General features: G+C 33.8%; 1 protein-coding gene and 1 non-coding gene across 2 annotated transcripts; one reads left to right on the top strand and one right to left on the bottom strand.

The window, feature by feature from the left end:
• Nucleotides 1–6,093: 6,093 nt before the first annotated feature.
• On the top strand, nt 6,094–6,165 carry Trnap-agg (transfer RNA proline (anticodon AGG)). The gene has a single exon. It is a non-coding gene; the product is annotated as a tRNA-Pro (tRNA).
• A 3,694-nt stretch (nt 6,166–9,859) lies between these two features.
• LOC131855492 (uncharacterized) lies at nt 9,860–10,991 on the bottom strand. Its single transcript, XM_059206770.1, has one exon. It carries the CDS (start codon nt 10,968–10,970, stop codon nt 10,077–10,079), a length of 894 nt encoding a protein of 297 aa, XP_059062753.1. The 5' UTR covers nt 10,971–10,991; the 3' UTR covers nt 9,860–10,076.
• Between the last annotated feature and the right edge of the window lie 3,340 nt (nt 10,992–14,331).

The raw sequence follows: 14,331 nt of genomic DNA, 5'->3' as shown, positions 1-14,331 counted from the left end.
CACTTAAAACATAAAAAAATATAATAAAAAGTGTAGCGTTCACGACAGATTAAAAAGTGGAACTGGCCGGTATTCTCGCTGTATATTCATTTTAAATCAACTGTACACGTGTGGAGGTGGCGTTCTAGCTTTTAGAACGTCATTCTAAAATCATTTAGTTTCCATTGCCGCAAATGAACGTATATTTTAATATACTTCTGTTTTTGAACGAGCAATGGAAAGATAATTGAAAATATAATTTAAATAATGGATTAATAAATTGATAGGTATATTTAAGGTATGGAAAGATTCTTTTAAAACGTACGTATTCATTGTCGTTTAAGTATTGGTTTATGATACTGTGTCAGTAATAAAAGAAGCAATGTATAGTGTGTATTTAGAAGCTGTGTTTATTAAAAGTGAATGTGTTTTGCTCTGTAATCAATTACTAGACTCGTTTAAACTGAATTGGGTTCATTTGCAAGTCAAAAGTTCATACATAATAATGTCTGCCACGTTGTTTTCAAATTGCATTTAAAATAGAGCTTTTCATATATATTACAAGCTAGCTCCGCAAACGTTGTTTTGCCATATAAATTGAAATAGCAATAAAAATTAGGGGTTGGTGGTAGAAGGGTGAAGTTTTAGGGTTGTATGTATTCTTAATGAAAATAAATCCACATAATAAAAAAATAAAAATAAAAATTTGTCGAAAAAAATAGTTATAAACATATTCTCAGGCCTACTGAATGTACATACAAAATTTTATCAAAATCGGGCAAGCCGTTTCGGAGGAGTATAAAGACGAAACTTGTGACACGAGAATTTTATATATTAGATTGTGCCTGGACGTGGACATCATGAAAGGAAGGATTTATGGAGCGCTGAAGGCCAACTCCTACCTGACGGGGACACCACTGGGGGTTCGAACCTCGGCTAAGGCTGTCGTAATTTCGATTTCCGTTTGAATTAAATGGGGGAATATTGTATACAGCACGAAAGAAGTATAAAGTCGTCTCAAATTCCCGCTCACGGATATGACTTTAGTCAGAGGACACCGCTAGGGGTTCGTTTTTTTTATGATGATAATGGAATGATGCCTCGGTTTACTCACCAGTGGGGATAAGATGCAATTGCCCATCGTGACTACTTCACCAGGAATTAAACACGATGTGGATTGATAGTTACCCCATTGTTAGCCCCATTGCTATGTATCTTGTCAGGTCGACCTCCACGCGGTTCCCCTGGAAACCATCATGTTAAATTCCTGGTGAATTTATCACGATGGGCTAACTGACCTGACCTCATGCTCATCCTATCATCCTCCACTGGTGCCCCGCCAACGTAAACCGTTAGCGCAGGCGGGTGCACCATTCCATTATCATCTATAAAAAAAAACAAAACCTCGGCTCAGTCCGTCGTAATTTCGATCCCCGTTTGGATTAAAAAAAAAAATATATATTCATGTAGGTCCGTAACAGACACTTATGACAAGCCTAATTATAATCAATATATATTGTATATACGAGATAGTGTAACAATTCCACCACTACTTAGAGAACATATTAATATAATAACTTATACATCCAGGAACAAATCTTAGCCTAGTCTTACATAACAAAGACAATAAACAAAACAAATAAAATAAACAATAAATTAAATTGTGGCAGGCTGTGCTTCATTGCATCCTGTTAGACATTAGAATCTAATATAATAATAATTATTAGATGGGGAATATTGTATACAGCACCAAAGAAGATAATGCCGGCACGGATACGACTGTAGTCTGAGGACACCGCTAGGGGTTCCAAACTCTGGAGACGGAGGCGATGGAGGCCGAGTCCGGCCCGTTGCCACCGACTCTGAGCTTCTCGGAGGTAGACGCGGGGGCGTCTGCCGTCACCTAAGGAGGATGAGGCTAGGAGTTGGCGTGGTGTCCGCGCGCGCCTCTCACGGAGGGGGCTGCAGACCCCCGCTACGGGGGTAACGGTGAACTGCAATGTCGATCCCGTAACCCCGGCGCTAGTAGCGAGCGTTCACTAAGGGGTTTTAGTGATAGAGATATTCAGTGGATTACATATACAGTTGTAAATATAATTTATTTCGTTCCAATTGCAGTTGCACGTTACACACAAACTGTTACTTAGCAACAATACTTATTTTAAATGTGATGGATTATACTTTTTCTACTTCAATCAATGTGCCTAATACGGACCCTTAATCCATTACATTTAAGACATTGTACATCTCTACATTTAAATAACATACATAATATAAAACAATATACAGAAGAGTAAACAATAGAACTACTAGCAAAAAACATATCCAAAATTAAATCTGTTAAAATACTAACAATTAAAATAACAGTGGATTACGTATACAGTTGTAAATATAATTTATTTCGTTCTAATTGCAGTTGCACACAAACTGTTACACACAATACTTATTTTAAATGTGATGGATTATACTTTTTCTACTTCAATCAATGTTAATACGGTCCCTTAATCCATTACATTTAAGACATTCAACATCTCTACATTTAAATAACATACATAATATAAAACAATATACAGAAGAGTAAACAATAGAACTACTAGCAAAAAACATATCCAAAATTAAATCTGTTAAAATACTAACAATTAAAATAACAGTGGATTACGTATACAGTTGTAAATATAATTTATTTCGTTCTATTGCAGTTGCAACACACAAACTGTTACTTAGATGGATTTATACTTTTTCTACTTCAATCAATGTGCCTAATATTTAGCCGGTAGGTGTCCGGCAGTATCCGCAGGCCTCCCCCTGGGCGTGCGGATCTCCATGACGGATTTCCCCTTGTAAAAAAAAGGGGTTCGAAATTCGGCTCGTCGTAATTTCGATAGTTTGAAAATTGATAGGAAAAATTGTATACAGCACCAAAGATGCATAACGCAGTCTCACTCTTGACTGCACGTTGAACAATACACCAAAGATCACATCTGACTTTTTAGAGCCTGAGACCCATTTTCACTTGAAACAATGCGTTGAACCCCACTGAACTATTAGGTAGATGTATTGTTTGTAATTATATAATTGTTGATAACAAGATTTTAACCTCAGCGTGATGACCTAATCTTTTCTTATGGGGATTGTCAGTAATGTGGACTAATGCATTGCTAGCAATGTACCATGTCAGGTCGACCTCCACGCGGTTCCCCCTGGAAACCATCGTGATACATTCCCGGTGAATTTGTCACGTTGGGCTAACTGTTCGACTTCATGTTCATCCTATCATCCTCCACTGGTACTTTAATTTAATAATTAGTAAAAAAAAAACTAGTGAATAAATCAGTAAAAAACTTAGTAATTTAATTTAAGCACTTTTGAATGGTCATAACAATTTGTTTTTTATCTACCAGATACCAGGTAGATTTGACATATCATAAGAGTCTGTAATAGACCTACATGAATAAAGATATTTTGAATTTTGAATGGGAATTGAAGAGCCTATTCCTAGCAATGTACCATGTCAGGTTTTTTTTTATAACACAGGGGACAAACGAGCATGCGGCTCACCTGATGGTAAGTGATTACCGCCGCCCATGAGCACCCGCAACACCAGGGGAATTGCAAGTACGTTGTCGGCCTTTTAAAAAGGAATAAGCTCTTTTCGTGAAGGTTTCAATATCGTATCGGTTCGGAAATACCATTGCTGGAAGGTGATTACACAACTTGTGTTTTCTTGGGGTTGAATTGAACACAATTTTCCTGACCCCAAACCGAAACTTGGTGGAGTGAAGTTTCGATTTCAGACACAAGTTTGTTCCGGTACTCTATAACTTTTGCCTGCGACATATTAGCATGGCCGCTGTACAAGGCATCTCCGGTACTGTCATCCGCATAGCAATTAATGTTGTTGATTAGGTCTGGAAAACATCAGGAGAAGTTCTTCGCGATGTGCTAACTGACCTGATCTCATGTTCATCTTATCATCCTCCACTGGTGTCCCGCCATTGTAACAGTTAGCGTCCCACCTGCGCTAACGGTTCATTATCATCCATAAAAAAAATATATTTTCTTATTAGGGTAGGAGGGCATTGTAAGTAAACGGGACTTCGATCGACAGTGAATTGGTGTATCCGTTTGCCCCAATGGTTTACGCTGGCGAGGCACCAGTGGAGGATGATAAGATGAGCATGAGATCAGGTCAGCTCGCACATCATTCGCCAAGACTTTCACAGAGGAGTTTAATAGGAGGGAAAGCGTGGAGGTCGACCTGCCATTACGTGCAAAAACTGTATAAATTCGAAAATTTGTTTCCGTGTATTACATTTTCAGGGCTAAAAGGCTGAACAGATTGTAATGAAATTTGAAATTAAGATAGAGGGTATCACGGGTTTTGCCTATAACTGACATGCAGGCGTTATCATACTTTTAAACTCCTAATTTCTAGTTTATAGATCTTCTGCCGTTGTCAAGGGACAGAGGAGCACCACTGGATGAAGTATTTATATCAGTTACGTGGCAGACTTCATCAGATCCAATATATAATATGATCTAAAGAAAGGAATCGATACATATAAAAAAAATTGGAGTGTCTGTTTGTAATATTGAAATAACCGTTTTTTACTACATGCATATGAATATAAACACGGTACATACACCAAAATAACATTTGTTACATTTTTGTCTGTCTGTCTGTTTGTTCCGTCTAATCTCTGAAATGGCTGGACCGATTTTGAAGGAACTTATTTTGGCAGGTAGGTGATGTAATAAGGAGTAACTTAGACTACCGTTATTCTAGAAAAATAAAGTTACATACACCAAAATAACATTTTTTACAATCTTTGTCTGTCTGTTTGTTCCGCCTAATCTCTGAAATGTCATGGCCGATTTTGACGGGACTTTTATTGATGTAATAATGAGTAACTTAAACTACTTGTATTTTAGAAAAATAAAGTTAATTCCACGCGGACGAAATCGCGGGAACAGCTAGTAAATAAATAAACTATAAGCAACAGGAAATAAAATGACGGACTGAACACTTGTTACAAATAACCAATGATTACAAGATTTCCTGGTCATCAGCATCACAAAATGATAAATTAGCATAAAAATTATAATAATTAATGCGTTTTGTTTAAACTTTATAGTTATGTGAACGCAACACTTCCATAATAAGTAGGTGGTTGTAAGAACTACGGTTATAGCGTTCCGTAACCGTCAAATTTATATAAATAGAAAGATTACGTGTGTACAAGAAGTACACATATAAAAAAAGATTATAATCTATGAAATGTAAATGAGATAAACTGTTAAGGATTATTCAAAACCTATGTAATATTACAATTACTAGCCGTTCCCGCGACTTCGTCAGCGTGGAATTTAAATTCATTCTTCTAAAATAATTAGTAGCCTAAGTTACTGCTTATTAGATTAGCTACCTGTCAAAAAAATTTTCGTCGAAATCGGTCCAGCCATTTTAGAGATTAGCCGGAACAAACTGACAGACAGACAAAAATTGTAAATAATGTTATTTTGGTGTATGTACCGTATTTATATTCAAATGCATGTAGTAAAAAACGGTTGATTACTATTTTATTACTATTATTACTTTTTTATTACTAGCTATCCGCCCCGGCTTCACACGGGTGTACATGTATACATAAACTACGTAATATCTTATCTAAGGTTTAAACATTTGTCTTTAATCACTTTATCGGGGGAAGGAGATTGTTGGTAACGTGGATTGATGATCTTATTGCTAGCAATGTACCATGTCAGGTTGACCTCCACGCGGTTCCCCCTGGAAACCATTATGTTAAATTCCTGGGGAATTTGCTAAGATGGGCTAACTGACCTGACCTCATGGTCATCATATCAGGTGATCACCTCCACTGGTGCCCCAGCGTCAGCGCAGGCGGGGGTAACATTCCATTATCATCCAATAAAAAATTACTCTATTATCTAAAAACAAACTTAAAAATACAGTTTCAAAGATCTAAGCGAACAGACAGCTTAAGCGAATTCATTATATTCATTATATATTAAAATATAATAAAAATTATACAGCAATTATATTAAGATTACGATTGTAGTATGTGTACAGCAATTTCAATAAAATATCCACTCGGCTCGTTGGTCTAGGGGTATGATTTTCGCTTAGGGTGCGAGAGGTCCCGGGTTCAAATCCCGGACGAGCCCAAACACATTTTTGTTTCTTTGCCATTTTATTTGATTTAGTTTTATATTACTTTTTATTATAAATATGCATTTTTATATTAACAAGTGGTACAAACTGTTTAAATAACAGATTTTCGGTATTGTTGTTAACTGTAATAAATATAAACTAACGGCTAATTTCTAACAATACTTTAGAATATAAAATGTTTAGAAAGAACAAGTATGTAGGTAGATTAGAGTGATATCATGTGTATCTTATAATAATAAGATTATTAATACCACAGATAATATAATATTACATATTAATACCAAATATTTTGTCGCTGGTTGAGTTTACTTATTATATTGGATACAATTATAAATATTTCGTATATAAACGGTGATCTATTGTTGTTAACAAATGTAATCCAATTTAGTTTAGTCTGTAAAATTCAGTCAATAGAATGTGATTGAAAATATTGAAGTTAATACTTCAATATTTAATAATTAGTTAATATATATTTTTTAAGTAATAGCGCCATCTATTGAGTTTCTCGCGTACTTATTTGGCTTGATGTTAGATTTGCTTCTTATTCTGTCACTGCTATCACAAGTGCTAAAAAACATTACGAATATTTTCATTTATGTTTTAAAATACACGCCTCAGCTTAGCACGTACATGTATTATACATATAAAACTTCCTCTTGAAACACTGTATCTATTGCTGAAATTTGTATTAAAATCCGTTGCGTAGTTTAAAAGATCTAAGCGACCTAATTTATTTTATTTGTTCTCATATTGCGTCTAAATGTTGTTAGCAACATCTTGTTTATAGTAGTTAAAATTGTCTTTGACTTGGATATACTTCTTAGGAGATTCAAGAAAATTTCCTTCATGAAATAAAAACTTTTACCTATGTAGAATAGAATAGCATAGAAAATCCTTTATTCAAATAAACTTAATTTAAGCACTTTTGAATAGTCATAACATTTTTTTTACCTACCGCTCATTTGGAACACGAAACTGTCTCATCACAAGAAGATGGAGCAAGAAACTTGTGTGTTGCTTGTAGGAATTTGCAATCATCATTACCTACCTCTTAACTTAAACCCAATAAGTAACAATATTTACTTGTTTTAAACTTTCGTGTTTGATATACATTATTTAAATTATTAACCGGGTCTTAACTCGAATAATTTTATGGCAAACTAGCTGTGCCGGCGACTTCGTCCGCGTGGAATTTTATTTTATTTTTCTAAAATAAAAGAAATCTAAGTTACTCTTTATTACATCTACCTGTCAAAAAAAGTCTCAAAATAGATCCAGCCATTTCAAACATTAGCCAGAACAAACAGAGAGACAAAAATTATAAACAATGTTATTTTGGTGTATGTACCGTATTTATATTCATATGCATGTAGTAAAAAACGGTTATTTCAATATTACAAACAGACACTCCAATTTTATTTATATATGTTTAGATTGTTGTGTATGTATTGTCACATAGGGAATGGCAAACTTATAATTATTACCTGCCTCTTATTTTATAACCAATACCTAAGTTACAATATTCACACTGAAATTTTGCAGCCCAACTCTCACTGTTAAACGTCATTGTATGAAAGTTGTAATAGGTTCCCAAAACGCTATGTCATATATCAAACAGAAAATTTACTATTATGTCAATGATTCGGGTCATGTAGATACTTCTAAGTCATCATGATGATTTGGTAATGTGTTATGTGGTAACATCGTTGACTATTTGATAACAATTTTTTTACACTATCTTTTTTTGAGAACTTATGATTTACCAGAGAAACTAATCGGTCTACACTTAGGTCGGATATCACCAAAGAAACTAATCACGTTTAGTTAAACTGAACTTAATTAAAACGAGTGTTAGCACATGAAACCTCTTTTTGTATAAAAGCCATAAAATAATTGTAATTAAAAATAAAATAAAAACTTCTTTTCTTTCTGTCAAAAAAAAAACCTTAATACTATCAATGGTTCACCACCTCAGTAGCTGTTGGGTAAGATAATCAGAAATGTATACATCAAAAATTGTAATTTTACCTACCAGGATTTAAGTTGTTATTAATATTAAGATTATTATTAATCTTAAGCTAATAATTGCATTTTAATAATTATAATGTTCTTTTATTATTATTTTGCCCTCATGAATATGGTAGCACATGAAACCTCTTTTTGTATAAAACCATAAAATAATTGTAATTAAAAATAAAATAAAAACTTCTTTTCTTTCTGTCAACACGGTCTATCATTTATTATTAATTTTATTGATTTTAAATGCATGATAATTAGATCACAGTTAGAAACACAAACAACGAGTTCAAAGCTTTTGCATTTTGCCGCTGCAATCTGAACTAGTTTTCGGTAAACAAATTCTGAACGCCTGATTTCCGACGGTTAACTCTTTAAACGTGTTTAAAATAGCTGGCACTTGTCAAATAGTAATCAATATAATCATATAATATTGGGAATAAAAAGAAAATTGCCAGTAGTGTAAAAAAATCCTTAATAAAATAATGCTTTACTTTGCTTTGTTGTTATATATTAGGTAGTCAACAGCTCTTATTAAATTAAAAACTAAAAAAACCTATTTTTTATCACATGATTGAATTACAAATATTTGTTAAAATTATTTCAGTTAAATTACTCATTGCATCATGTGAAGAATTAATCGAAAGTGTGTCTTTTGTTAGGCAAAATATTAAAATAAAATAAAATAAAACTGTGATAACTTACCAATAGTAGTTAAAATACTTATTTGTATTATAGTTAGGTAAATGGATAGGATAATGGTATTTAAATAAATAATTGAAACCTTTGAACTTTGTTAATACGTAAAATTGTCGTTATGTCAAATAACACTGTTATAACTTTTTTTAACATGTTGAAGAACACATCTTATTTCTCACATACGGACTGCCATTTTTTATTGTTAACTACATATATTATTATTTAAATATGTTTTTAGTGTACAATCATTTGAGGTAGACATTATTTAAGATAATTTTATTTGCTGATTTTAATATAAAAACAATTTAATTTAATTATCAGGAATATTTTGAAAATTAATTCAATTCTTAAAAGTAATAATGTACATACATTTTGCACGCCTATATGGAGACTGCAGACATTGAACAAATATTCATATTATAAGACCTACTTGTAACACTGTATTCTGCAGACAAATTCAAATTCAAATTCAAAAATCATTTATTCATGTAGGCCATTTTAGCCGCTTATGAACGTCAAGTTTTTACATTATAATTTTTTCCCTACCGTCCAGTTCGGTATATAGATCCAATTGAGAAGAACTGGCAAGAAACTCAATTGAATTACTTTTTTTTAAAATCCAGTTTATTTACAATGCATAGGTATTTATATAGGTGTCTATGTCTAACATTAAATGAAAATCCCGAACATGAAAACTATTGCCATGCACGCTCGTCATTCAAGTAATCGTTTAGTGAGTAATAGGCCTTGCTCAGTAAATATGATTTAACAGATGTTTTGAATTTATTTAAGGGTAATTCCAATATATCCTTTGGTATCTTATTGTAAAATTCACCGTCCAGTTCGGTATATAGATCCAATTGAGAAGAACTGGCAAGAAACTCAATTAAATTATTTTTTTTAAAAGCTAGTATTTACAATGCATAGGTATTTATATAGGTGTCTATGTCTAACATTAAATGAAAATCCCGAACATGAAAACTATTGCCATGCACGCTCGTCATTCAAGTAATCGTTTAGTGAGTAATACACAAATAAATAAATAAAAATAAATAACTCCCACATTTATTTCAGTTAAAATGCCCAGGGGTGATCACCGGTACTAACGTGTTTTACTTTCGTTGCGGAGTTTCGTTCCGTCCACCGGTGGGCATGCGGCCCTTAACGTGTTAAAAGCATGGAGACTGAGTTATATGCTGGACATAAAGTAATCATCAGCAGGGCAAGGATCATTGCCATCAATCGGTTTGTACCTATATATCTTGCCTTTAGTTCCAACTATAATATTATTCTTTTTATCGAACGCCATACCCGTTATTTTGAAGCCCAACTCTCCTATTTTAACTGGAAGTATACTTTTCGTGAACAATCGGAACAGTGAACCTTTTACAGCAACAATTGCCTCTTCATTATTATTCAATTGGAGTATATATTTCAATTCCCTAGTGAGACCTTTATATTGTATTGGTTCATACAAATCTACTGAAAAGAAGTACAATCTTCCATCCACATATTCATAAAACGCATTGCCTTTAGCATCCAGAATGAAACTGTATGCTTTTGGTATTTTATCATACCTTTTAACAGCTGCAGAACCATTCATAAATCTAAATATTTCGTGATTAGGTCCAGTCGTTATATACATTCTGTTATCACTTTTATCAATAAATATATTTTTCACATCATCATCACCTATAGGTCTCTCCGCTGTGATTTCAGTTCTGGAATAATCATATGTTATTAGTCCTTGATTTGTTCCAATATAAATGACATTGTTTGCTGCATCTATACCAATACATTGTCCAAGTACATCATCTGCTATCGGCAGTTCTTTTATCCCTAAGGATCCATGTTTCAAAAGATGTATCCCTTTGGTATAATTCCGTTTATGTAGAATGAAAAATACATGTTCAGTTCTTGGGTCTATGACCATGCCGGTCGGGTAACCATTGATGTTAGCAATAAGTTGACGTTTGTAGTATTCGTTCCCAATTCTCGTTCGTTCACATTTCTCTGCGTTGTGGTTGTGTATGATGATGAAGATCGGAAGTGTTGCAGTGATGATGGCTTCTAGGAAACGCATTTTCGATTCATCACAGTCGGACAGTCGTGCTCTGTAAAGGAAGTGTTTAACATTTGTTATGCGATTTCACGTGAATCGAATTCAATCAGTGAAAGTTAGTTTTATGTGTCAAGAAGTTTCAAACCATCTTCTCGTGCTTGAATATTTTAGTACCTAATTATACTGGCATTGACATTTTGAGTTTATTTTTCTCAGAACAATTCGCACAGCGCCATCTAGACCCAAGTTAAGCTATCTAAAGCTTGTGTTATGGGTACTAGGTAACTGATACATATACATAGATATTTTATTGTAAATACATACATATTATACATCGAAAATACCCAGCCCGATACAAACAATCATACTCATGAATACAAATGTTGTGTCGTGCGAGGAATCGAACCCGCAACCATCGGTCGTAAAGCGGTGTGCTAGACCGCTAGACCACCGAGGTCGTCAAGAACTTTTTAGAACAAGATGGAAGATGTGTGTTCATTACACATTCAATTACTGTTTCCAGAGGTAGACTGCAAGAAGTCGTCTGCAAGGATACCTCAGTGACAATAATTTCAGCTTCCAGGCTTGCTTTGTTAACTGTATTTTGGTTGTAGGATATCTGGCCTCTCCGATTGATCCCCCGTCCAATTCAAACGGGAATTGAAATTACTACAGCCTGAGGCGAGATTCAAACCTGTAGCGGTTATCTCAGATTAAAGTCTTTGGCAGGAATTGCCTGATGGATTCGACTTTAGCCTGAGGCTCCGATAGTGGTTTGAAGCTCCGTTTAGGCCGTTATCTTGATCCCCGTTTGAATTGAGAGGATGATCTATTTGAGGAGAGTATAGAGTGTATGCTTTTCAAAGGAGATATTTCAAGACTCTATTTAGCTACTTTTTCATGATAAATTAATGTTAATTTACCTCAATAACGTAGTATCGGTCACTCAGCGATGGTGTAATAACATTATTGAATTGTAGTATTGGATCGGATCTCTCTTATAAAACATACAACCATTGTGTCAGGTGACGACGATGCTTGTAAACATACGCCCTGTTTAGTTTATAATGAAGGTATAGGCTGATGATTTTTTTCTTAGATAATTTAGAACTATCCCTGACAGATATTTTCAGATTTTGGCTATGAATATTCAACATCCTATTGTTAGAGATACCACTGCCATACACATTATTAGTCCTTTTTATTTAGTATCTAGCGTCTGATATTTTTTTGTTTGCATCAGTTATTACCCACTCAGTACCACATATCCCACTGTTTTAGATAGACTGGAAGAGATCTCTTCTAGGGATAAGTCCACCTTTGCTCACATTGTCTCTAAATTATAATATCTTTGTATTATCTGTGCAATAAAGAATATATTAATCCTTCGAGCCGTTTCTGCAGCACTGGTGCCTCGGCGGAACTCGTACTCGTAAATATCGCGATTTTAGGTTTTCCATTTTGTAAACTGAGTGTTTAAAAGAAAAAACCAATGGATTACGGTTTTGGAAAAGCAAATGCATGCGTAAATAACTGTATAAATTTGAAATTGGAATTTCTAACCAAAGAGGAGATATTTGAGATCAAAGTGGCCAGTACGACAATACACCAATTTCATATGTAAGGACCTAAATACGGGTACTGTCAAACACAAGAAGTTAATATACATATTATAAACAGTCAGAAAGGTTTCTGAAATTTGTCATTTAATACGCAATTAAAAAAAAATCTTCCGTAAGAATCTTCTACGAAGTATTAGAAATCACAACAATATACTTTAGAAAGTACATTTGAAATTTGGTAAAAATACTTTTGTGGTCCTTAAGGATAGGACTCAAAATTTGTAGTTAGTCCTTCATATTCATCTAATGATATAGAACAACACTACCTTCTTATGTATGAGGGACTTGAAGGCTTAATATGATAATTGCAGGAAAAATATTATAATGTTTTTAACTAGTGCAGTGGTTCAGAAATCATCATTATTTCATTATCTTCTATAATAAACACCCGCAGTAAGATCGTCGTTTAATTAAACAGATTAGATTGAAACATCCTGTATAAAAATAGATAATACAGCAAAAATAATTGTGACGTAATTGTTCTACATTTTATGGGAGAGTATAATCGTTGAATTAGACTTGATTAGACTAGTATCTGTCTAAATACTAATGTAATAGGACATCGGAGCATCAGATGGTAGTGGTGTACTTTCTGAAGGTAAGTATATGTTAATTTTATATTTATATTAGCTACTAGCCCTGGCTTCGCACGAATGTACATGTATTATATACATAAACCTGCTTCTAGAATCACTCTACCTATTTAAAAAACCGCTTCAAAATCCGTTACTTAGTTTTAATGATTTAAGCATACATAGGAACAGATAGCGACAGCGACTTTGTTTTATACTGTTCACAACCTTAATACATGATCATCATCACGGAAATCACATCACAATATAGAACTAGAACTAAAGGTACGTATAATAGTGCGTTGACATTCTGGAAGCCTAAGACGTAATGCCTTACAGTTTTAAAGAGATATTTAGCCTACAAGTAAAACATAGCTTACAGATAAAATAGGGGACATAGACGACTTTGATTTGAATTTGATTTTTTTTCTATTTTTTTTATTGAGGGGTGAAACCCCTCAATATAAAAAATATTTAATGATATTTATATTTAATATTTATATAAAAAATAAAATATTTAATAGCCGAAAGGCTATTGTCAGTGCTTTAGACCTGTAGCACTGCGACCTACATTAATCTATTATGCTCGCCCTTTTTTCAAAGTTTGCTACCTAGACTTGTCAAGGACAAGAATTGAAGGATATTCTTAGGAGCGATGGTTTTTATCTCGTCAGGATAAAGTGTAACTTTCCAAAGGAGATATTTCGTTTATGCATGAGTGGGCTACAACCACATAGGATGTGAAGCGGCGTTTCCTCTTCAGTTTGGCAGAATCGGCAGATACTTGTCGTACATAGGCCTAGTTTAGCCATATGCTTGTTTAATTTGGGTTTAAAATGGGTTGTTATACAACATTGCTTTTTCATCTCTTACCACTTTTGGTACGTGTACATTTTCCAAGGGACACATTTAGTTTATGCATGACTGGCGTTTCTTCTTCAGTTTGGTAAAATCTGCAGATTTTTGTTAAGAATAAGCCTAAGTTTGTCGTGTGTTTATTTAATTTGCAGTGTCCAGTGAGGGATTTACTCACACTGCAATATTATTTTTACTCAATAGCACTAGTCTATGAGAGCATTGATTAGAGTAGCCTATTATTAGTGCTTTAGAATGTACTAATCTTGGCAGATTTCACCAGTGATTTAGTGTTTCCTATTTCTTTATCCCAGTTCCAGCAAGCAGCAGTCC

The sequence above is a fragment of the Achroia grisella genome, unplaced genomic scaffold (genome assembly GCF_030625045.1).
Source record: "Achroia grisella isolate CSIRO2021 unplaced genomic scaffold, CSIRO_AGI_Agris_v1 utg1433, whole genome shotgun sequence".
NCBI classification, from domain to species: domain Eukaryota; kingdom Metazoa; phylum Arthropoda; class Insecta; order Lepidoptera; family Pyralidae; genus Achroia; species Achroia grisella.
Note: the sequence above shows the minus strand (reverse complement) of the source record. Positions and strands in the feature narration are given on the sequence as shown.

Excerpts from the sequence above, each read along its gene's own strand:
- LOC131855492 (XM_059206770.1), bottom strand. The coding sequence starts at position 10,970 with ATGCGTTTCCTAGAAGCCATCATCACTGCAACACTTCCGATCTTCATC.